This window comes from Oncorhynchus tshawytscha, linkage group LG29 (genome assembly GCF_018296145.1).
Source record: "Oncorhynchus tshawytscha isolate Ot180627B linkage group LG29, Otsh_v2.0, whole genome shotgun sequence".
NCBI classification, from domain to species: Eukaryota; Metazoa; Chordata; class Actinopteri; order Salmoniformes; family Salmonidae; genus Oncorhynchus; species Oncorhynchus tshawytscha.
In genome coordinates, this window is record NC_056457.1 from 11196209 (window position 1) to 11222220 (window position 26012).

General features: G+C 40.6%; 1 protein-coding gene and 1 long non-coding RNA gene across 2 annotated transcripts in view; both read left to right on the plus strand.

Moving 5' to 3' along the window:
* Positions 1-3475: 3475 nt before the first annotated feature.
* LOC112227947 (transcriptional regulator Myc) lies at positions 3476-15871 on the plus strand. The gene is made up of 3 exons (XM_024392979.2): positions 3476-3497; positions 13950-14604; positions 14939-15871. Exons 1-3 carry the CDS (start codon positions 3492-3494, stop codon positions 15511-15513), a joined length of 1236 nt encoding a protein of 411 aa, XP_024248747.1. The 5' UTR covers positions 3476-3491; the 3' UTR covers positions 15514-15871.
* A 5019-nt stretch (positions 15872-20890) lies between these two features.
* Positions 20891-26012, plus strand: part of LOC112227946 — a 49502-nt gene continuing 44380 nt past the window's right edge. The window contains exon 1 of the long non-coding RNA XR_002949945.2: positions 20891-21070. This is a non-coding gene — a long non-coding RNA (uncharacterized LOC112227946). The remainder of the gene's footprint in view (positions 21071-26012) is intronic.

The following is a 26012-nucleotide window of genomic DNA, read 5'->3' on the forward strand; positions in this document are numbered from 1 at the left end:
TTATTGCCTTTTCCTCGTAACCAACACACATTAAGCACACACACACACATTTGGTCATATAACATGAATCTTGACTGGGAGTGAATCTTGGTGGAATAGTACTTGAGTTACTCTGAATGAATTGTGGTTCTATAAGGCAAAAACATGCACAACATAACAGTAAAGTGTCATAATTATGCAATATAGATGAATAAGCATAATAGTACACTATTACAACACAGCTATAAACAGGGCTATAAACTTAACAGCATGAACATTAACCAAAAGATGAGATGAACCTCTTGTCGGAGAGAGAGAAACCAATTACTGAGACTGACAAGATAAAGATTTATGGCACCATCTCGCTCTCTGGCCTAGTGCGAGAGCCTGCCGTGCTGAGGTCTTATTTGATCTGCCCCAGCACCACAGGGTCATATATTACTCTGCGCAGGCGTGAGCTCCAAGACCCGTCTGGGAGGGTTCTAGAAGGTCGCCCATGGCAGCGCAACAATCACTTTAAGGAAGGCCACTATGGAAAGCTCTACAGTATCATGCTCATATGAAAACTATGTTTACCAATAAAACAATGGCATCTATGGCAACGGGCACAATGCTACATACTATAAACAATATGCCAAGCAGTATTGGCAACTCCAACATTAAAGAAGAGTAATTCCTGGACCTCCCGAATGGCACGGTGGTCTATGGCACTGCATCGCAGTGCTTGAGGTGTCACTACAGACCCGGGTTTAATCCAAGGCTGTGTCACAACCGGCTGTGACCAGGAGTCTCATAGGGCGGCACGCAATTGGCCCAGTGTCGTCCGGATTAGGGGAGGGTTGGGCCGGGGTGGCTTTACTTGACTCATCGCGCTCTAGTGACTCCTTGTGGCGGGCCTGCAGGCTGACTTTGATCTTCAGTTGAACAGTATTTACGCAGACACATTAGTGCAGCAGGCAGATGGCGGGTGTTAAGAAGCGTGGTTTGGCAGGTCATGTTTCTGAGGACACATGACTCGACCTTCGCCTCTCCCGAGTCCCTTGGGGAGTTACAGCAATGAGACAAGAACGAAATTGGGGAGAAAAAGGGGGTAAAATACACACAAAAATAATAGTTCAAGGCACACTTAACCTGCATGGCTACCACAGCATTCTGCAGGACAATGACCCAACACACCCCAGGCTGTGTAACCTGGTCTCCACAGACCTGGTCTCCATAATCACCCGACCTCAACCCAATTGAGATGGTTTGGGATGAGTTGGACCGCAGAGTGAAGGAAAAGAAGCCAACAAGTGTGGGAAAAGAAGCCAACAATATGTGGGAACTCCTTCAAGACTGTTGGAAAAACATTCCTTGTGAAGATGGTTGAGAGAATGCCAAGAGTGTACAAAGCTGACATCAAGGCAAAGGGTGGCTACTTTGAAGAATCTCATATCTAAAATATATTTTGATTAATTTAACACTTTTTTAGTTACAAAATGATTCCATATGTTATTTCATAGTTTTGTTGTCTTCACTATTATTCTACAATGTAGAAAAACCTTTGAATGAGTAGGTGTGTCCAAACTCTTGACTGGTACTGAATATATACAGTGGGGCAAAAAAGTATTTAGTCAGCCACCAATTGTGCAAGTTCTTCCACTTAAAAGATGAGAGAGGCCTGTAATTTTCATCATAGGTACACTTCAACTATGACAGACAAAATTAGAAAACAAAATCCAGAAAATCACATTGTAGGATTTTTAATTAATATATTTGCAAATGATGATGGAAAATAAGTATTTGGTCACCTACAAAAGTTTCTCAATACTTTGTTATATACCCTTTGTTGGCAATGACAGAGGTCAAACATTTTCTGCAAGTCTTCACAAGGTTTTCACACACTGTTGCTGGTATTTTGGCCCATTCCTCCATGCAGATCTCCTCTAGAGCAGTGATGTTTTGGGGCTGTTACTGGGCAACACTGACTTTCAACTCCCTCCAAAGATTTTCTATGGGGTTGATATCTGGAGACTGGCTAGGCCACTCCAGGACCTTGAAATGCTTCTTATGAAGCCACTCCTTCGTTGCCCGGGCGGTGTGTTAGGGATCATTGTCATGCTGAAAGACCCAGCCACGTTTCATCTTCAATGCCCTTGCTGATGGAAGGAGGTTTTCACTCAATATCTCACGATACATGGCCCCATTCATTCTTTCCTTTACATGGATCAGTCCATGTAAAAAAACAGCCCCAAAGCATGATGTTTCCACCCCCATGCTTCACAGTAGGTATGGTGTTCTTTGGATGCAACTCAGCATTCTTTGTCCTCCAAACACGACAAGGGAGGAATGAGGAAACTCTGACTGAACGGCTCAAAAACTCCACAGCTTATGCTCTCCAAATGGATGTTAGCTAGGACCCCACAGACCCCAAATCCAGAACAAAATCAAGAAAGCGTACTGTATTATATAGAGCCATTATTGCAGGGAACTCCGTTCCATCTCATATTGCTCAAATTATAAAACAGATAAAGCAACACCTCAAGGCACAATCCCTCTCCCCTATTTGACCTAGATAGTTTGTGAATATGTATATTGTTATGTAGGCTACATATGCCTTTTTTAAATTATTGATGTAGTTCTATCCTTGAGCTGTTCTTGTCTATTAATGTTATGTATTAGGTCATGTTTCATGGTTCCCGGGCGGCACAGCGGTCTAAGGCACTGACTCTCAGTGCTAGAGGCGTCACTACAGACCCTGGTTTGATTCCAGGCTGTATCACAACTGGCCGTGATCCGGTTTTTGGCCGGGGTAGGCTCTCGTTGTAAATAACAATGTGTTATTCACTGACTTGCCTAGATAAATAAAGTTTAAATACATTTTTTTTAATCGTGTGAACACCAGGAAGAGTAGCTGCTTCTTTTGCAACAGCTAATGGGGATCTTAATAAAATACCGAAAAAACACATCCACCGTGCGCACGCCTGTTCGCAAAACTATGTGGAGATATGGGATTGGCGCATGACAATGTTCTATTTCACACCGAGGCTTGGTGGTTATCGATGGGGAGTGTTGGAATGATTTTTCGCATTGAGAGGTGTGTTGTCACGCACAATGGATGTAATAAAATAAAGACTCAGTTGACTTTCTGTGTAATTAAAATAAAACGTGTCTCCTTGCCTATGTTGCTGGACCCCCGGAAGAGTAACTGCTGCCCTGGAACCAGCTAATGGGGATCCTTAATCAATACAAATAAACAGACATATTTGGGAAACTGAAAGAACTGAGCGCAAGCATGCAGGGGAAATACAAAAACATTCTACAGATGAGTTACCGATTCAGAGGAAAGACTTCTTATTGGATAGGCTCTTTCAAAAGCGAACCATGCCCCCTTCCCTCGGCTGTGCGTGTTTTTAACAGAAAACAGCATCAGTAAGTGTCCCACACAAGTGATGACTACTCCCCTCCAACGCTTGGAAGAGCACTTTGGGACCTACTTCGCGATCCGTTTGACTGATCCTGGCTCAGTTGACATGCCGGTAAGTCAAATCGAACAGCTGATCGAGCTGTCATGTGACCGAATGCGGCAGACAACGCATTCATGGGTCACTACTGAGGAGTTTTGGTTCCTGACTCAAAATGAATCAATATCCTGACGTCTCCCACTGAGCATTAATGCCGTGTTCAAAACAACTGGGAACTCTGAAAAAAACTAGTTTTGGCTGGGGAAAATCGTTTTGAAAGGTCATCTAACTAGCAATCCCAACTCGGGAACTCGGGCCTCTTTCTAGAGCTCCAACTTTTCGAATTAAAGTTCACTGACGTCATGATTTGACATCGTATTTTTCTGAGTTCTTAGTTGTCTTGAAAGCACCATAAAACTCATGGTAGCCTACCCTTTGCCAGCTCATATATGTGTGAAGCTGGATTCAGTGCTCTCGTCTGCATTATAACCAAATATCGATCCAGGTTGGATGTGACAGCAGAGATGAGGTGTGCACTGTCGACCACGCCCCCTTAATTTGAGAAGCTCTGGCGCAACATTTATCAAAAACAGCCATCTCATTAGTAGTAGTGGTGAGATAAGATTATGTCAGACTAATTTGCAATTGACTGGCATATCACCACGTTGAAAGTATGTGATGGTGAGTTGAGAATCAGAAATACTGTTTTAATGTTTTTCAATTGACTGCCATAACCACCCCAAAAAAAAAAAAAAAAAATCAGATATCAAAATGAAGTCGTGAGCCGTGAATTCAAAATGTAATATTTTTGTATTTATTTTTTCACCCATCTACACACGATAGTGAACACGTTTTTAGAAATTTTAGCAAATCTATTGAAAATGAAATACAGAAATATCTCATTTGCATAAGAATTCATACCCCCGAGTCAATACATTTTAGAATCACCTTTCGTAGCGATGACTACGGTCTCTTTCAGGGTAAGTGTCTAAGAATTTTGCACACCTGGATTGTACAATATTTACACATTATTATTTAAAAAATGATTCATGCTCTGTCAAGTTGGTTGTTGTACAAACTCTGCCTTCCCGGCGGGCCCAGTGAGCAAATCAAGTGCACTATAGGTCTGACGCTGGCCAATCGGTTGGCTCAGATGAACTTGTCTGTAGTGAAGTGGCAGGCATGAAAGAAAGCTCCAGAAAAGATGATACTGTGAGATTTCAAACGTTTTAAACCATGACTAGAGAGAGACTGTCAACCAATACAACAAAGCGATGCTGTTTTTATGAGTGAATTCATGTTTAAATTCTTACTCAGCACTGTCAACACTTTGTATTGAACAAATTCTTATAAGCCATAAAATGCGCATTCTTCCTATTTCCACTCAGCGCTATAATAAGAAAAGCGGCACTAATGAATGAGTAGGCAAGTGTATCTTTAGGCGTGCATTGTTGTTATTATTAGCGGCTTGGGTCTTTTTAATATTGAGGAATATTTCACTTTCTCTGTTCATAGGAGTAACAACATGAATTTGTGCACGAGGCAGAAATAATGGGATGCGACTCTAGTTTCGCCATCAGCTGGAAGACGGTGTCCCGTTTTGGTCAGTGTCAGTGGAGGAAAGGGAGAGTGGGGGGATGTTGCTGCTCTCGCCCTCCACTGAGACTGAGCATCAGATTCAGGCACCATCATCCCAGTAAAATAAAAAAGCTAATTATTTAAATGTATGCTCTCTCAGATGTGCTTCGCAAGTAACAAAATAACGGATCAATTACTGATGTGATCATATAGCCTACCTCAAATTTGGAAATATAATTGTTTTTAAATTGCCCAAACAACAATGCATTGGCAGGGCAATTCAAGTAAAGACAATATGTGGTGATAATGTATTGGGCCTGTAGCTTACTGCACAAACTTCACTGCTACAGTACTGTTTTTAATTGGTTAGTGTTGCATAGGCTTATGTTTTCTAAGTCATATTAGAAAAAAAATCTGAGCAGTAGATCTCAGACTCAGAAATGGTTGGTGACCACTGTTCTAGTGGTTTTCCCTTTTAACACTATCAACATTTCCCTTTACTGTTGCAATTGTGATCGAATCAATGCAATATTAGCCACTTTCAATGCAACAACCCAAAACAAAACGAACTATGCAAAAGAGTTTGTTGTAGGCAGAACGCACCAGAGTAGGATTCTGTTGCATTGACACGCAGTTATAGGGAAGGACATTCAAAAAGCACAGCACTTACACAAATGACTGATCATTGGCTGAGAGCAATTTAAAATAAAAAGATTGTGGTCTGTTTTGTTATAATTCAGTGCGGCTTTTGTCATTATCGATCATAGTCTGCTGCTGAAAAAACATGTGTTATGGCTTTACATCCCCTGCTATATTGTGGATAAAGAGTTACCTGTCTAACAGAACACAGAGGGTGTTCTTTAATGGAAGCCTTTCTAACATAATCCGGGTAGAATCAGGAATTCCCCAGGGCAGCTGTCTAGGCACATTACTTTTTTCAATCTTTACTAACAACATGCCACTGGCTTTGAGGAAAGATAGTATGTCTATGTATATGGATGACTCAACACTATACACGTCAGCTACTACAGCAACTGAAATGACTGCAACACTTAACAAAGAGCTGCAGTTAGTTTTCAGAATGGGTGGCAAGGAATAAGTTAGTCCTAAATATTTCTAAAAGCATTGTAGTTGGGACAAACCATTCACTAAACCCTAAACCTCAACTAAATCTTGTAAGAAATAAGGTGGAAATTGAGCAAGTTGAGGTGACTAAACTGCTTGGAGTAACCCTGGATTGTAAACTGCCATGGTCAAAACATATTTATACAACAGTAGCTAAGATGGGGAGAAGTCTATCCATAATAAAGCACTGCTCTACCTTCTTAACAGCACTATCAACAAGGCAGGTCCTACAGGCTCTAGTTTTGTCGCACCTGGACTACTGTTTAGTCGTGTGGTCAGGTACCACAAAGTGGGACTTTGGAAAATTGCAATTGGCTCAAAACAGGGCAGCACGGCTGGCCCTTGGATGTAAACAGAGAGCAAATATTAATAATATGCATGTCAATCTCTCCTGGCTCAAAGGGGAGGAGAGCTTGACTTCATCACTACTTGTGTTTGTGAGAGGTACTGACATGTTGAAAGCACAGAGCTGTCTGTTTAAGCAACTAGCACACAGCTCAGACACCCATGCATACCCCACAAGACATGCCACCAGAGGTCTCTTCACAGTCCCCAAATCCAGAACAGACTATGGGAGGCGCACAGTACTACATAGGCCATGGCTACATGGAACTCTATTCCACATCAGGTAACTGATGCAAGCAGTACGTTCAGATTGAAAAAACAGATAAAAATACCCTTTATGGAACAGCGGGGATTTTGAAGCAACAAAAACATAGGCACGCATACACACACATGACAACATATGCACTATACACACGTACACATGGATCTTGTGTTGTAGATATGTGGAGTAGGGGCCTGATGGCACACACTTACTGAGTTGTGAAATCTGTTATGAATGTATTGTAATGTTTTTAAAATTGTATAACTGCCTTAATTTTGCCAGACCCCAGGAAGAGTTCAGCAGCTAATGGGGATCCATAATAAATACAAATACTACTCAGCCCAAACTTTACACAGATCAGTGTGGCATAAACAATCAGAGATGCACTAGGGCTATATGCAAATAGACAATTGCCATATATGGATCTATGCCATTTACTTTGAACTGCACTGTGTTTACAGCATGAGTGGTCGTGAGGAGATGCACTTGTTTTGAAATCAAAGCGAGAGCTGCATGTAGCCATGTGTGCACATTTAGTTCATATCCTTTCCTAGTTAGTGAGTTATTAGCCCAGTTATATATCATTTGTAGTAAGCAACAGGGGAGTGATTGCTTCCTACAAGAGCACAAAACATGTACATCTGTGAAAATTGAGTCAGCTGAAGAGCTTTTTTATGTCTTAAAGGGGCAGTGTTGTAATTTGAGACAGGTTTGAATAAGATAAGTCGCCAATAGGCAGAGGGTAGCATAATTTGTCTGAATCTCTCTAATAATGGTATGGGAATAATAATGCATTTTATTTTGTAAAGTGGTTTCTTGCATCAAACATCACAACAACATTTTCAGTCACCTCCTATTCTATCTCAGGTTAATGCATGCCCTGCACGTTATTTTTTTCTCAAAAGTGTAATCCGTAATGGGATGTAGGCCTACAATGAACACCACACATTGGCTGCTACTATAGGTTGAATGATAGAACAGCTACTTCCATGTTAAAAGGTTATGGGATGCATTTTCTCCATTGTTTTTGATGGTAAGCCACTCTGGTAGGCCTACATTATGATCAAATGGCCACTGTTAAAATTGCAACTTAAAGTGGGTACAGCTTCAGTGTTCACAGTAAACGCTGGAAGTTGCACTGAATTTTCTTAGTGGCCAAAACATTGCATAAAAGGATAACCCCAATGCAATTCTGAAGTTTAATTTCAACAGATTATTGTTATTTTTTTGTCAACTTAATTCATTATTGTCTTTTGTTTAATTTATATAACAACATTCCAAACTTGTTTAGCATGATCTAATCCAATTCTGGCATAATTCCACAATTGTTATAAATTTGCGGCAGGCTCAATAGGGGACTTTTATTTTGAAGGCGAACCGCCAATTCCACTATTGTTGCTCACGCTAATGTTGTTCACGACACACACAACCAAATCGCGCCACACGTGGGTCGGCACATTAAAGCCCCCTCCCTCTGCCGAATTCTGACGTCATTCATTCTATTCTTGGGTAGGCAGAGTTTGTAGGTCTATGTATACGACTTTTCCTCAGGAGGAAAAGTAAAAACTATATCCTCCAGCAATTAATTGTTGTCGTCTCTAATGGACTTTTTGGTCCATATCGCCAAGGCCATTCATGCCACTGTCTTTCGTCATGTTGTCAGTTTGAGAGGACAGAACATTCTCGGCTTTTCAATGATTCTACATGTGTGAGGGTGTCACCTTGATAATGAGCGCGTTTGAACGTAACCTGCTGACCACACCGTTGGCGTCGCGTGCGCCAGTGTCTCAAAATAAATGTACACCTACATGTTATTCAATCATTGCACCCACACTGCTTGCGCGCAGCAAGCATCTGCGTGGCCAGGCGCTAAAATAGAAATTGTTTCTATTTGTGAGCTCAACACACTGCAAGTCCGGCCTCTCCCAACTCCTCATTGGTTTTAGGAGCATATACCCACTTCGGTGATTGAAAGATTAACTTAGGTCCACACTCCGGTCAGTTGTAATGCTGTCTATATGAAGTCCAAAGAAGAAAAAGAAGCCTGAAGGAAGGAGGAGACATGACAAGAAACTAAAACCGGTAAACCAAATATCTGTGGATTAATTGTTGGAGTAGACCTTGTGCATTTCATGTAAAATAACCCAATGTTTATATACAGGACAAATTATCTAGCGACCGCAAGCTAGCTAGCTAACCTGCCTTAAATGTTTAATGTTTTTTGACTTGTCCCCAAATTAATATAATTGGTTCAGAGTTTGTTTTGATATTTCAACCTGCATGTCCTGATCGTGTGAGGACAGACGCTGGAGACGAGAAGCAAGTACAGGGAGCAAACATTTTAATGAAACACGGACAGGAACAGAATACGGACAGGGGAAAACAAAAACGACAATAATGCTGACACTGGGATCTAACCAAGGAACAGACAGATATAGGAGGGGCAATCAACAAGGTAATGGGAGTCCAGCGAGCGCTGATGCACGTAATGATGGTGGCAGGTGTGTGTAATAATGGGCAGCCTGGCGCCCTTGAGTGCCAAAGAGGAGGAGCAGGAGCAGGCCTGACAGATTGCTTCTGGTGTGGGTGAACAAAATCAACATGCACGCAGATGTGGTCTGGTCAGCATATAACATGCTGACCAAACCGGAAATATGCGTAGGTTGATTTTTGTCCCCCAACACCAGACACGATCAGGACACCCAGGTTGAAATATCAAAACAAACTCTGAACCAATTATATTAATTTGGGGACAGGTTGAAAAACAAACATTTTATGGCAAATTTAGCTAGCTAACTTGCTGTTGCTAGATAATTTGTCCTGGTATATAAACATTTGGAGGTTATTTTACATGAAATGTCACAATCGACCTGTGTGGACCTCAGTTTATTTTTCAATCCCCCACGTGAGTATATGCTCCTAAAACCAATGAGGAGATTGGAGAGGCAGGACTTGCAGGGCGTCAAGCATCACAAAAATAATCAAGTTCTATTTTAGCGCCCGGCCACGCAGACACTCGCTGACACGCCAGAAAAACTTTAAAAAACAAATGGCAACACTGCCATGTTGATCTGAGCCTTGCTGTTGGAGAACCACATTAGCGTCCAACTTTCGACACGCAGGTTGAAATATCAAAACTAACGCGCAAGCAGTTTGGGTGCAATGATTAAATAACATGTACGTGTACATTTATTTTCTGACACGTCCGGTCTGGTCAGCATAAAAATAGAACTCTGTTCTATTTGTGATGCTTGACTCACTGCAAGTCCTGCTTCTCCCATCACCTAATTGTTTTTAGGAGCAAATACCCATGTGGGTGATTGAAAGAGGTCCACACTCCAGTCCAGTTAGTAGTGTTAATGTACCTTAAAGTTGGTTTCCAACCGCCATATAAAGTCAGAAGAAGAAGCAGCCTGAAGGAGGAGAGATTACTAGAAACAAACTCAGTTTACCCTTTTAACTGTGGATTAATTGTCGGAGTAGAGGACCTTGTGCATTTCAGGTAAAATAACAACCCAATGTTTATATCCCAGGACAAATTAGCTAGCAACAGCAAGCTAGATAGCTAAATTGCCATTACATGTTTAATGCTTTTCAGGCTGTCCCCAAATTAATATAGTTGGTTCAGAGTTAGTTTTGATATTTCAACCTGCGTGTCGAAAGTCGGACGCTAATGTGGTTCTCCAACAGCAAGGCTCAGATCAACATGGCAGTGTTGCCATTTGTTTTTTAAAGTTTTTCTGGCTGCAGGATGAAGTTGGTGAAGAGCAATTGCAGAAACTTGCAGTCAAAACTTCATGAATTTGATCACAGGATTTTTTGTCATGTTCATTCGACATGTAGGTGTAAGTCGGACAATTTGTAACTTCATAATGCAACATACATTGAAAGATGTGACCAATGATGGTCACTGACTTGACAAGTGATCCACTCGAACGTACCCAATGTTTTTTTCTGGTTCTTCAAAATGGCTACCATTACAATTACCATCATAATTAGCACATTTTATGGTAATTGTGTGTAATTGTGTATAATAATTTTTGTGAGTTTGATATTCAAATTGTTTCTAATAGGTAAATATCTCAGGAATAGTTTGCTGAGTTTGCAGAGCAGTGTAATATTTTGTAAAACTTTAAATAAGGGCTTGTTAATAAATGTCCTCTGTAGTGGACATAAGGATATGTTTTTTTCTATTGTCCCCATTTACTGTAATGTTAGATTTTTCATATGTACCCTCAACCAAGTCCTAATGGCAAATTCAGTGCACATTCAATAAAAAAAATCAATAAATATTTCACCCCAACACTTATGATGTAAAAACATGTTTAATCATAGTCCAAAACCCTTTTTTGTTGTTGCTCAGTCTCAGGGGGATAAAGTTAGTCAGCTGAATAAATTTTAAAACACACTACTAGCCTACATAAAATATTTTGACAGTATCCTCCAGATCCTCCACCACAACTTTTTATGGGGGTTGTGCAGTAAAAAGGGTTGAAAAAAGCAGCAAAATGAATGTCAGGAACCTAAATAGGAAATTGGTGCAATAATATACTTGTAAACTTACAACATTGTATGCCAAGGACAAGAACTCAGTAAGGGCAGTCCCAAGCATTCTAATCTTGGGATGAACACTAACCACAAGGCCACTGAGTTGTGAAATGGCCCTAAACAACTGTTGAATCAGTGGCAGTGAGTGGGCCCCTGGGTAGTTGGAACCTATGTAACGAGCTAAGTTTACTTCTGCAAGGACTAGGTCTCAAGCTAAATGATATGAGTGATTCCATATGAAACCAGGACAAAACATTTTTTTTCTCACAAAAATAAAGTAATTTAATGGTCCTTTGGAGCAAGGATTGTTGACATTTATTTGGCATAATTGAGAAGTAATTAATAATAGTTGCCATATTTATTACATTTTGGCCTTACCCGGGCTTCCTTTAAGAGTCCATAATGTTGTATCAGTAGGTGCTACAAAGCACGGCTTGCTCTGTAATATTAGTATAGTATTTTGATTTAATAAAAATAAAAGTACATTAATTTATGAATATTGAAAAATATTCTGTCAAATATATTGTATACCACCTGCATTATCTATGGACATGACTTATTGTATACATTGTTACATTTTATTAAATCGGAATTTAAAGGAATCCAAATCCAGTAGCATCAACTGGCCCTGACTCCACCTGCATTTATTAGATAGGGGCTATCTTCCATGCAATTGTTTATCAATTTTCATCATAAACATTTTTTTTTAAATCGTGTTTTAAGACCATTTGTCTCTATATTCATAAAATAAAATCTAAAACACCACCTGTTCTGATGTTGCACTGTCGAATTTTAGATGCCAGGGGGTGCTCTACAACCGTACAATTTATTTATCACAGTATGCACCATTGGTACGTTCTATCAATTTAACGGAACCATTCTCATATCTAGCGCATCACTACCACATGTCTGTTTGACCGCAGCATGGCAGTAGCAAAGCTGCATGGATAAGAGGTAGGCTACAGTGCCATGTCAATCGAACAACCGCCTGTTTTCATTGAGGACATTCCAATGTCGTTCTTCTCCTTCAGTGTGCTCATTTTTTTAAACGAAATTTAGCAGTACATTTATAACTGGCCTGTTAGAAGCCAACATCTTATCTCCTCACTACTGATTATATTAACCTTGGTGTGGCCAAAGGCAAAGCTCATACCCAACACATATCAGGAATTATCAACTGGGTTCACCTGCAGCAGTAGCCTACCTAAACAAGCATGTCTTCTTGCTGTATGTTGCATGTCTTGTCAGTTAAGGGTGTATCCATTATGCCGATTATGTTGCAAAACGGTTTCCAAGACCAAACGTTTTGCAACAAAACATAGTTCATATTTGACAAATTCCGGTAGGCCCCTTTCATTTCCTTCCGTTTGCTTCTTAAACGGTAAACGGGTTTGTTGCAAAAGGTCATGAATACACCCCAGGCAAAGTATTTCATCCCCTCTATAGTCACCCTTACTTTAGGGAATTAACAGGGGGAAACATGTAGGCCTACTGAAAACCCTGTTTGAAACATTTATTTTGATGTATTTGATGACAGGCTTTGAAGTGTTGTGCACGTGAACTGGTCGTGCATCTTCTCATTCTCGCATCAGATTTAACTCAACTTTGGCAAGTTAAGTATGCTAAATAACTTCATAAAATTGTAAATGCCAAATTTTAGGTCAGCAGTGGGCAGTACAATCTCTACTTTTATGCAAGTATGCAATTTCCAATAAGCACTCTTTTACTTCTCATCTACTTCTGATTTTGTGTATAATGCACTGTGGAATAATGCACTTTTGAAACTCCTCCCACTTAATTCTCCTTCCGCAACAAATAGTTCCAGTTGAATGAGGATCTCCTGAAATAAATTCCGATGACTGAATTATGTGAATTCGAACATATATTGAAGATTGTAACGATAATTATCATCGATAGACAACACGGGACTCTTCATTATTTACTTAAAAATGCAATGAGTGTTTGGCGGGAAAATTGTGGCGGAGGGATACGTCAAATGTAGAGCACAACAACCTTTTTATTGAACCCCGCGGAATACTCAGCTGTGATTCTCATGCAGCAATTGATAGGCAACGCATCTTTCTACATCGCGGACCAAGCCTGAGCGCTTTATGAATGCTTCTCAGCCAGCAATCATTTTACTAGGAAAACATCATCTCACTGCCGCACACGCTGGCAGGGATTAACGTAACTGTCTTGTTGGAATACATTTTACAAGCTCCATTTTTCGCGTTTTCGACTTCGACATCTCGGAGTGAAGTACTCTCCACTTTGTTTTCAAAATTAAGGTAAGGAAGGTGTTGATGACATTGCATTCTCCGTGTAGTTGACCGTTGGCTAAGTAGACTTGCTTGGTATCTATCTGGTAAAGATTTTGTGAACTTGTAAGATATGTTTGCATATGTCTTATATAATAAATGCACTTTTACTAGCCTCTATTCTTGCGATGTCTACTCGGTTTAAATGTCCTGGGCGCCACACACCGACTAACTACTTAGTACTTGTATCAGCTGCTGCTGTTTGGTTTTGCATGCTTGCTAGCTGTTTGACAGGGCTTTTATGAACTGTGGCATTTTATGTGCATGCACCAATATCAGTTTGCATGCAAGTTGATGCATTCGATTTTTTTTTTAACCAACTAATTTACCTCAACCATCTTTTTCACTCAGAAAAGAGCCACCATGCCGCTGAATTCAAGTTTGGCGAGTAAAAACTACGACTACGACTATGATTCTATCCAGCCATATTTTTATGTTGACAACGAAGATGAGGATTTCTATCACCAGCAGCCAGGACAGCTTCAGCCACCGGCTCCAAGCGAGGACATCTGGAAGAAATTTGAGTTGCTCCCCACTCCTCCTCTCTCCCCGAGCCGACCATCACTGTCTAGTATTTTCCCGTCGACTGCTGACCAACTGGAAATGGTGACCGAGTTTCTCGGGGACGACGTTGTAAACCAGAGTTTCATCTGCGATGCCGACTACTCCCAAACCTTCCTCAAGTCAATCATCATTCAGGACTGTATGTGGAGCGGCTTCTCTGCTACGGCCAAGTTGGAGAAAGTGGTGTCTGAAAGACTCGCATCGCTCCAGGCTGCTAGGAAAGATTCAGCCGTTGGCGACCACGTAGAGTGTCCTACTCGGTTGAACGCAAACTACTTGCAGGATCCGAATACTTCCGCGTCAGAATGCATTGATCCCTCAGTGGTCTTCCCCTACCCAATAACTGAGACTCCCAAACCAAGTAAGGTGGCACCACCCACGGATTTGGCATTGGACACCCCACCCAACAGTGGTAGCAGCAGCAGCAGTGGTAGTGACTCCGGTAAGCTGAATAGCAGTGTTATAATTTCTTGCTATTTAGGATTTGACTTGACCGTTTTGTGTAATGGCGGTTTTTATTTGAGCAAAATGCATTCTCTCTTTGCATATGTTAACGCTGATTTATGACGCTGTCGAATATGCCTACAGACTAGTCTGAGGGGGAGGGTTTCAGGCTGCAAATGTTGAGAAATCAGCTGATGTGGAAAAGGGGGTGGGGTGGAATGCAGTGATTTTTCTGACTAGGGCATGATGTGTTGTATGTGGCTGATTTGTGGATGCTGTTTCTCCTCAAAAATAATGTAAATGCTGACTAGTTTTATTCAATATCATTGCAGAAGATGAGGAGGAGGAAGATGATGAGGACGAGGAGGAGATAGATGTCGTTACTGTGGAGAAGAGGCAAGCGGTGAAGCGGTGCGACCCCAGCACGTCAGAGACCAGACATCACAGTCCCCTTGTGCTGAAGAGGTGCCATGTCTCCACCCACCAGCACAACTACGCCGCCCACCCCTCCACACGGCACGAGCAGCCAGCTGTCAAAAGGCTGAGGCTGGAGAACAGCAGCCGGGTCCTCAAGCAGATCAGCAGCAACCGCAAATGCTCAAGTCCCCGGACATCGGACACGGAGGACTACGACAAAAGAAGGACTCATAATGTACTGGAGCGCCAGCGGAGGAACGAGCTCAAACTGAGCTTTTTCGCTCTACGGGATGAGATACCGGATGTGGCCAACAATGAGAAGGCAGCCAAAGTGGTCATCCTAAAGAAGGCTACAGAGTGCATTTACAGCATGCAGACAGATGAGCAGAGACTAGTCAACCTCAAAGAGCAACTAAGGAGGAAAAGTGAACATTTGAAACAGAAGCTGGCACAACTGCAGAACTCATGTTTGAGCTCAAAGCGCCATTGACTTATTGGGCTCTGCATTTTTATGCAAGTTAAGACTTGGTGTGTATAGTTGATATTGAAATGCGAAAGTATGTTTTTTTGGGGGGGTGCTGTCTGATTTCAATGTTAAACTGACTCAATTGAAGTTATGGGCAGTAAAATATTTAAAGTTTATTTTTATTAATAAAATATAAAAAAAATAGGGCTACACATGTTGCATGCCCGATCTAAAATATGGATTTTATGTTTTGTATATAATTACTGACTATTTCTTGAAATGTATTTTTGGATCTCAATTGTCTGGAAGTTCTGACACTTGTTTTCACTGTATGGTTTTTCCATATTATGTTCATTTGAAATATAAATGCATTTCTTTTTGATCATGCCTCGGTCTGTTTTACTTATGGAGACACTTGCATGAGCTCTGTTTGCATTAACACTTGACAATATAAATACACTTCTCTAAAATAGATGAACATAAAAGGTGCTGATGGTAACAGTTCACAGATATATTTCACTCATGGGAAAGGTTGTCCAAAAACTGTTAAAAGGGACACAGGTTACACCAATGTATTCTCTTTGACGTCTTAAGTTATAAAAGACCGATGGAATTGGAATCACCTTTTATTCGCCTACACGTGTCAGGAATTTGACAAACTATTTCTATCTGGCGGTGACTAGCAAAACCAACTGACATTTTAAGGGTCACGGGTAAAATATATTTCGGGTGAATCAATTTCTTATTGAAGGTTTGGTGTTTTGACTCATTTCTATATTAGATCAGTGTAGGTCTCGCAAGAATTAGTGATGTTTTAACCTGCATGGTCCAGATGGAAGAAAACCAAGGTAAGTTGAACAAGGACCTGGACTGTCATGATTCTCCACCCTTTTAGAATTGTGCACTTGCACACTTCCTGTTATGGATTCAAAAGCATAGGAATGTTGTAAGCATTGGCTGGAGGGACTTTTCACCCATTTGTTAATTCCATGCAAGAAGTTGTGCAGAATTTGGATACAACCCTCTTCATTAACTAAAGCCTTGAACCTGCTGACCTCTGAACTTTACAAGATAAGTCTGAAATCATCTTCGACTAGTCTCTTGTGACCGAACATATGTTACGTGAGATTCTGTTCTGGGTTGCCAAAATAATCTTCCCCACACCATTTTTCTTGCAGTCACTCCCTGCTCATGGTCATGGGATGCAGGACCTCCCGCCCTTACCTACCGTTGACCAATCATGTCTATGCTGAGCTATACGGAGCCCTACGCATTGTTTCAAAATTTGGGAGGTGAACCGAGATGCTGTACGGAGCCCAGTTTGGCCTCTTGCTTACCTTTGGAGCCGTCGCAATTGCATCACACCCTCCATATGGAGATTCCATCCACATTTTTGGATTAAGCATACATTGACTTTTAGTGCCATCCACAGCGTTCTCTTAATTCTTGCAGGAATTTGTCTTTATTATCCTTAGTTCTTTCATCACCAATGACCATAATATGAGTTGTCATGCCTATATCCATTCCACTCCACTGGCCCTGTGTAACATATGTACACACCTGCATTTAAAATGTATTTAATTGAGGTTTTGTGTCACTGGCCTACACACAATACCCCATAAAGTCAAAGTGGAATTACGTTTTTAGAATTGTTTACAAATGAATTGAAAATGACAAGCTGAAATGTCTTGAGTCGGTAAGTTTTCAAACCCTTTGTTATGGCAAGCCTAAAAAAGATCAGGAGTAAAAATGTGCTTAATTAACATAAGTTGCTTGAACTCAGTCTGTGTGTAATAATAGTGTTTAACATGATTTTTGAATGACTGCAGTACCAGTCAAAAGTTTGGACACACCTACTCATTCTAGGGTTTTTCTTTATTTTTACTATTTTCTACATTGTAGAATAATAGCGAAGACATCAAAAACTATGAAATAACACATATGGAATCATCTAGTAACAAAAAAAGTGTTAAACAAATCAAAATATGTGTTATATTTTAGATTCTTCAAAGTAGACACCCTTTTCCTTGATGACAGCTTTGCACACTTTTGGCATTCTCTCAACCAGTTTCATGAGGAATGGTTTTCAAACAGTCTGGAAGGAATTCCCACATATGCTGAGCACTTGTTTGCTCCTTTCCTGCACTCTGCTGACCAACTCATCCCAAACCTCCTTCTTGGTCAAATAGCCCTTACACAGCCTCAAGGTGTGTTTTGGGTCATTGTGCTGTTGAAAAAACGAATGATAGTCCCACTAAGCGCAAACCAGATGGGATGGCGTATCGCTGCAGAATGCTGTGGTACCCATGCTGGTTAAGGGTGCATTGAATTCCAAATTGATCACAGACAGTGTCACTAGCAAAGCACAATCACACCTCCTCCATGCTTCAAGGTGGGAACCACACATGCAGAGATCATCAGTTCACCTACTCTGCATCTCACAAAGACATGGCGGTTGGAACCAGAAATATCACATTTGGACTCATCAGACCAAAGGACAGATTTCTACCGGTCTAATGTCCATTGCTCTTGTTTCTTGGCCCAAGCAAGTCTCTTCTTCTTATTGGTGTTCTTTAGTAGTGGTTTCTTTGCAGCAATTCGACCATGAAGGCCTGATTCACACAGTCTCCTCTGAACAGTTGATGTTGAGATGTATCTGTTACTTGAACTCTATGAAGCATTTATTTGGGCTGCAATTTCTGAGGCTTGTAGCTATAATGAACTTATCCTCTGCAGCAGAGGTAACTCTGGGTCTTCCTTTCCTGTGGCGGTCCTCATGAGAGCCAGTTTCACCATAGCACTTGATGGTTTTTGCGACTGCACTTGAAATTTTCCATATTGACTGGCCTTCATGTCTTGAAGTAATGATGGACTGTCATTTCTCTTTGCTTATTTGAGCTGTTCTTGCCATAATATGGACTTTGTCTTTTACAAAATAGGGCTATCTTCTGTATACCACACCTACCTTGACACAACACAACTGATAGGCGCAAACACATTAAGAAGGAAAGAAATTCCACAAATTAACTTTAACAATGCACACCTGTTAATTGAAATGCATTTAATGTGACTACCTCATGAAGCTGGTTGAGAGAATGCCAAGAGTGTGCATTGTGTGCATCAAGGCAAAGGGTGGCTACTTTGAAGAATCTCAAATATAAAATAGATTTAGATTTGTTTAACACTTTTTTGGTTACATGATTCCATATGTGTTATTTCATAGTTTTTGATGTCTTTACTATTATTCTACAATTGAGAAAATAGTCAAATTAAGAAAAACCCTTGAATGAGTAGGTGTGTCCAAACTTTTGACTGGTACTGTACTTCATCTCTGCTACCCCACACACAATTATCTGTAAGGTCCCTCAGTCGAGAAATGAATTTCAAATACAGATTCAACCACAAAGACCAGGGAGGTTTTCCAATGCCTTGCAAAGAAGGGCACCTATTGGTAGATGGCTCAACATTTTAAAAAGCATTGAATATTAATTTCAGCATGAAGTTGTTAATTACACTTTGGATGCTGTATCAATACACCCAGTCACTACAAAGATACAGGTGTCCTTCCTAACTAAGTTGCCGGAGAGGAAGGAAACCACACAGGGATTTCACCATGAGGACAGTGGGGACTTTAAAACAGTTACAGAGTTTAATGGCTGATATTGGAGAAAACTGACGATGGATCAACAACCTTGTAGTTACTCCACAATACTAACCTAATTGACAGAGTGAACAAGAAGGAAGCCTGCACAGAATAAAAATATACCTAAACATGCATCCTTTTTGCAACAAGGCACTAAAGTAAAACTGCAAAGAAATGTGGCAAAGAAATGAACTTTATGTCCTAAATACAAAGCGTTATGTTCGGGGCAAATCCAATAACACATCACTGAGTACCACTCTTCATATTTTCTAGCATGGTGGAACTGCATCATGTTATGGGTATGCTTTTAATCGGCAAGAACTAGGGAGTTTTTTGGGGATAAAAAGAAACGGAATAGAGCTAAGCACAGGCAAAATCCTAGAGGAAAAGCTGGTTCAGTCTGCTTTCCAATAGGCCAATTCACCTTTCAGCAGGACAATAATAATCACAAGGCCAAATATACACTGGAGTTACATACCAAGACGACATTGAATGTTCCTGAGTGGCTTAATTACAGTTTTGACTTGCATCGGCTTGAAAATCTATGGCAAGACATGAAAATGGCTGTCTAGCAATGATCAACAACCAACTTGACAGAGCTTGAAGAATTTTAAAAAAAAATGGATAATGTGAAAATATTGTACAATCCAGGTGTGCAAAAGCTCTTAGACACTAACCCAGAAAGACGCACAGTTGTAATCGCTGCCAAAGGTAATTCTAACATGTTTTGACTCAGGGGTGTGAATAATTATGTAAATTAGATATATTTCTGTATTTAAATTTCAATAAATGTGCAAATATTTCTAAAAACATGTTTTCACTTTGTCATTATGGGGTATTGTGTGTAGATGGATGAGGGAAAAAATATATTGAATCCATTTTGAATTCAGGCTGTAACACAACAACATGTGGAATAAGTCAAGGGGAGTGTACATGAGACCTTGACAGGACACTTTCACATGTCCTATATCTGTCTGTCTAGTAACCTGTTGCATCAGTAGCTATTTGCAAAGGGACTGTTTTACAACGATGCCAACCCTATATCATAAAATATATCAGGGTTCCCCAACTGGCAGCCCGTGGGACGAATTTGGCCCGCGGGTGGTTTTATTTGACCCCTCAAGTTTTCTAAGCATTTTCATTGTTGGACATAAAAGACTGTTAAAAACACCAGAAATTGAGCTCCAAGTGGTTTTAATTTGGAAATATTTTTCCACCTATTCCCACGCATAATAGAGAGACACGTGATTGAATACAAATCTAAGAAAGGTTTGGAATAATGATGTTTTAGCCAAATATTATATCTGTGTGGGCTTCTTGCGGACAATTTGCAGTCTACAAATTATTTGTAATTATGCCCTGGCCTGTGGCTAAATCTAGTTGATGATCCCTGAGCTATACCTTCCCTGTATGGGTTGAGTGCCCTATACTGCAGTGCAGGCTGTTGCATAAAACTGTTGCCTTTTCATCAGGTTGTAATGGAGAAGCCCACCTGCCACTCCAAATAATACTCATTTTAATAAATAGACAAGACACATGACAAGTGCTGAATGGTACATCCACATTACCATCAAGCTGCAAGTATTGGCAGTATGTGGTGGCTATTTATTATTGCATGCATTTGCAGAAATATGAATTACACCGACAGCATCTGCCTTATTTATAGCACGAGCCCAATAAATCATGCGTGCTGCACGTCGATACGCCGATGTGGACGTGATATTATCATCATCTCTAGACTTTGCAGCTCCTATGTGGCTCGAGCTGACTTATCGTGACGTCACCCACTGTATCTGACTGTATGCAGCCCTTCATGGAGCGCGTGGCTGCGAGCACATGGAAAGGAGGTCGAGATTTGTGCTTGAAAGACACGCACCTATTCATCCGAAATGGAATATAAATAATAATGCGCAAAATAGAAATAGAATCAGAGAACGGGTAAGAGCTCTCTCTATACTATCCATATCGGGTATACATCGCTTTATGTCGATGTATGTGTTAATGTTCCATCAAAATCCTTTCAGTGCATAGCATTCTAATAATGTAATCTAACTGCGGTAATGTTTTTATTCAAATGGAACCTGTAATATATTTTTTTCATGTTAAAAGTTATTTTTTATTTGGTGAGCTTCCAGATGATAATTTAATGTTTTTTTTCAACATGTTACCACATTTTTGTATCACTTATCATGGGCTGGATGTTTATTTCGTCCAATATCAAATGGCTCATCTATATAATATTGTTGTCCACAGAACTGTTTCATCTCATTTGATCCCATTTATAAATATAGTATTTTGTTGGAAGATTTTCTTGCAAATACTCTACTGTTGAAAGCTTTTCTTGCAAATAACCTACTATAAATGCATTGTAAGATACACTGGATTTTTTTGCAATGTTGTTATTGATGATAATGTTATTATGTTTAATATTTACTATATTCTATTTGTTTTATAATCATTTCCTAACATCAAAAACCTCCTCCACCAGCCCAACATTCATTAATGCATGAATACATTGAACTAATTTCCTTTTGCTATATACCATGTTTGTCATATTTGTGAATGATGATGCACTCAGTTGCATTGTTTCACTTCTAGTTGTGTCCTTTTTATGTTGCAAAACAACAAATTCCAGAGGGTAGGCAGCCATATTGGATGTGATACTTTATACAGTAGCCTATACGAGCAATCCATTGTCTGTCTCTGATATCAACAGAGAAATAAACAAAGGGGGACTATGTCCTATTATAGCAATATATTTTTTATTTATTTCACCTTTATTTAACCAGGTAGGCAAGTTGAGAACAAGTTCTAATTTACAATTACGACCTGGCAATATGTATGTATGTACATGCAATATATTATATTCAGCACATCATTTTTTAAATGAAAAGATGTCAAGGGTTTAGATTTAATGGTGGAGCCGTTTATAGTCCTATTATAGTACTAGGCCATCAAGGACATGTGCAGCGTTTCGATTCTAGATTGACGTAATTATACACCATATCCCATTTTCCTGAGCATTATTGCTGATATTCATCCAGCCCTGGCTGCACATTTAACAAGGACGTCGATATGATCGTTGATGATTCAGATGCACACACCTTCCTTTTAGCACTTTGTGATAGGCGCACATGGCTCCGTTGGCACGTGTGTGTGTGTGTGTGTGTGTGTGCGTGTGTGTGTGTACACTAGTTTACAGAATACAAGGTCATTGTCCCCCCCCGTGGTCAGGTTTCATAGGCGCAAAGACACTGGAGTGTCATACTTCTGGGATATTGGCACCCATACGAGTCAATGGTCAGTACGTTTGTTGTCACTTTATGGTATGTTTGTGCTGGTTTGCATGGTAACAAGATAACACACTGTCCCTTTCTGGAAAACAGATCCAGAATCATCCAGGTAGCGGTGTTCATTTGGCTTTTAGTCTGTGATAGCCTGTCACTTACGATGAGGGCCTTGCCTCCCGGTAATATGACTGAAGACAGAAATCCTTGTGGCTTTCTCTGGGAATGAGCCAATAGGTATACTGAGCTATAGACACACTGAGGGATATCAATTATTAGAGGATTATGGTGTTCTTATTCCTCTTGAAAATAGCCTGTTACTTCTGCTTTCCTCTTGCGCACAGATCAGCAGGTTCACTCCCTCTGATACACATGTTCATTATAGGGGATGACAGGAAAATATAACGCATTGGTCCCCTTTAAACCCTCAGAGCCAATTAAACAACTTTTACATGTAATCAGTGCATCATGTTTTTGTTTTAGTTTGCATCCCATAAGGCACCCTATTCCCTATACAAGTCAACTACTTTTGACCAGGGCCCTATAGCCCTGGTCAAAAGTAGTGCCATATATGAAATAGGGGAGCACGGCCTTCGAATATGATAGGTAAAGATATAGGTAAGAGTAGATTGCACAGCACAGGATGAGTTGTTATGAAAGAGTCTGGTGTGAAGCCAATGCACTACCTCACTATGTGCAAGCAGACAGCACATGTTGGGAGGCAGGACTACATGGGGGACTATCTGACGTTATGTAATTCAGCCTGTAAGAATGTGTTTTTTCAGCAGAGAGGAGCTGGAGTAGATTAAGCACACAGCTAGTCCTCCCCTACAGTGGGCTGGCTATGTGAAGAGCAGCCAACCCTATGCCCCGCTTTACAATAACGTCACTTTCTGATGACATCATCACTTTTCTACTCGGGTCCACTTATGTGTAGCTCTCTCTCGCTCTCTCTCTCTGTCTCTCTCTCTCTCATTCACTCTCTCTCTCTGTCTCTCTCTCTCTCATTCACTCTCTGTCTCTCTCTCTCTCTCACTCGTTCTCCCTCTCTCAACCCCTCCCTCCCTTGCGCTCTCATTCTCTCTATCCATTAGACGGCAGCCTGTCTGTGTTTTCTTTGGCAGCCGGGACCTGGGTCTGCCTGCCAAGTGCTTCCCTGCACAATGTTTTCAGTGTGAGAGATGGGTTATGAGAGGCACAGTAAGAAATAAAGTTGTGGAACCCAAAAAGGGTACTTAGTTGCCCTGTTCAGTATTCAGCACAACATGTAAAGCAGAAAGCACCAAACTTTAGAAGTGATATGGATGTGGTTACCGTCTGATAAGGGGTTTCCCTAAATCTCCACCCTGCCATCCTCCAGTAAACAGCTAATCAGAAATTAATGTTGTGATTATTCAGCATATTGTTTTCACCACAAAATGTACTGTGTGAATGTTATTAATGTATTGCATTTGTTTATTTGGGGGACCGTTTTTATGAGATCGAGGTCAATCTCTTCAATCACAGGTAATGTGACCATGGCAGATGCCATCTACAATATAATTCAATCCTATTTGCAGTTTGAAATCAAATGAAAAACACACACTCACGTCGAAGAGGTTTTGGTTCACTGTGACTTGGCCTATAATTGGTTGAATTTCCGTGTTTTCTTAGGCTCAAACGAGGGAGTTTTTCATAGTAAAACGCCTCCAGAGAGTTCCCTGAGTTCCTTGGAATGATTAAAAACATAGAGCAGAGCTGTGGGGTGGTCACAGGCCTGTCTGTCTGTTATGTAATGCTACTCACCTTACTGAATGAAGTCACTGGCTAGCTTCAGGCACGTTGAAGGAATATTTAACCATAGAATTAGGAATGAGATAGGATCTCTCTGTATTTAACTGAATAGGGGAGGGAGAAAGAGAAGTTGGAAATGCAGAAGTGATACAACATGAATGTGATACACTGGCCCCACAAAAACATTTCCATACAGAATGGTGTGCTACAGCACAACCTTGGAGATGAGATCACATTTTACATTTACTTTTGAATCATTTAGCTAGTAGACTATTAGGATTATATATTAGCACACTCTTATCCAGAGCAACTCACAGTCGATGCATTCAACTAAGTAAATCACCATACTTATAGGCTTAACTATGACAATACAGGAAGTGAAATGTCTTTTTCTCTTTATATGCAAGATTTAGTAAGACGCTATAGCCTAGCATTTATATAGTTGAAGCAGAATGCTGCCTACAGTATGGAAACACGGAGGTACCAGACAACTTTTCTGTCGCCTCGCTCGCGGAGTGGTTGGATTCAGAAAAAGGGCCACAGTGACCTCATAGAAAGTCAGCCTGAAAAGCCTTTTGTCACACCCTGACGTTTCAGGCCCCCGTCGGTCAATCCATGTTCAGATGGAAAGCAGATAAAAAAGCTGCTGAATGGCTGGGAATCTGTAGAACCTTTTTGTATTTGGATGTGCTGGGTGTCAATGCAGAGAGAGCAGAATGGAGAGAGCATTGTCATGTGTTTTATTCCAATGATGCCTATCATGCTGTGTTGGCTGGATTAGAACTAATTCTCCTCTGAGATTTTCCTCTCTGCCATAGATGCATATTGCGCACAGCCTTATTTGTGCTGGGGTTTGTGAGTCAAAAGAGCACTGTGTTGAGTTTAAAGGGATAGACAGGGCCAGGAGAGGAGGGAGGGAGATAGTGAGTGAGAAGAATGTCAGTGGTAGTGCTGAGCGATTATTGATTTTTGAGGTCGGTTTGATTATTTAAAAAGATATCACGGTTTTTCGATTTCAGTTTTGATCATTTTTTTCAACATTAAATGCATTCTGAAATATTTACATTAAAATTATTAGAGCTTTTTAATGGATATTCCCAAGACAACAATTGTGAACATTCAATTGCCAAAACATTTAAAATATTCAATTGTTTCAGTTGTGTGTATTACTTTGAATTTGTAATATTTCACTCCATAAAGTCATCATCTCATCCCTGCTCAGGCAGTGCCAGCCAGACCACCATCTAACGTTATCTCTGTTCTCTCCATACCGTACTGTCTTTAGTCCTCCTATTTAGCTAGGCTAGTCTGCCTAAGTATTCTGCAGAGCTGTCTGACAATCATTTTACGAGTTTTCAAAGTAGATACTTTCACGAACTGTCTCTGTCCGCTCTCTCGTTGTTGTGTTGTGTACATTCCTCTCTCATGTGGCGGCGTATGCAGTCTGTGTGTATCCAACCTAACGTAGCAGGCGTAAAAGTGGATCCATCTCTGTCAGAGCTGGAAAAGAACAGGATTATGGTCATTGTAGTTAATTACCACGTTTCTGCACTGAACTAGGTTGAATATTTGAATAATAAAAACTACAACTGCATTCAGCACAGTGTCCCATATTGTTATCATGTTGTATTTTTGGTCTCATCTCCTTCGCTCCTCTGTGTGCACCTTCCCATTTACACCAGAGATCTGTATATAATGACAAGATGCACGTCTCCGCCCTAACAATGGGAGTCGTTGTCCCGAAGGCGGGGGGCAGGTGACAAGCTTAGGTCCAAAATAAGCCCATAGAAACGCATTGGCCTTATTTTAGACAGATTTTA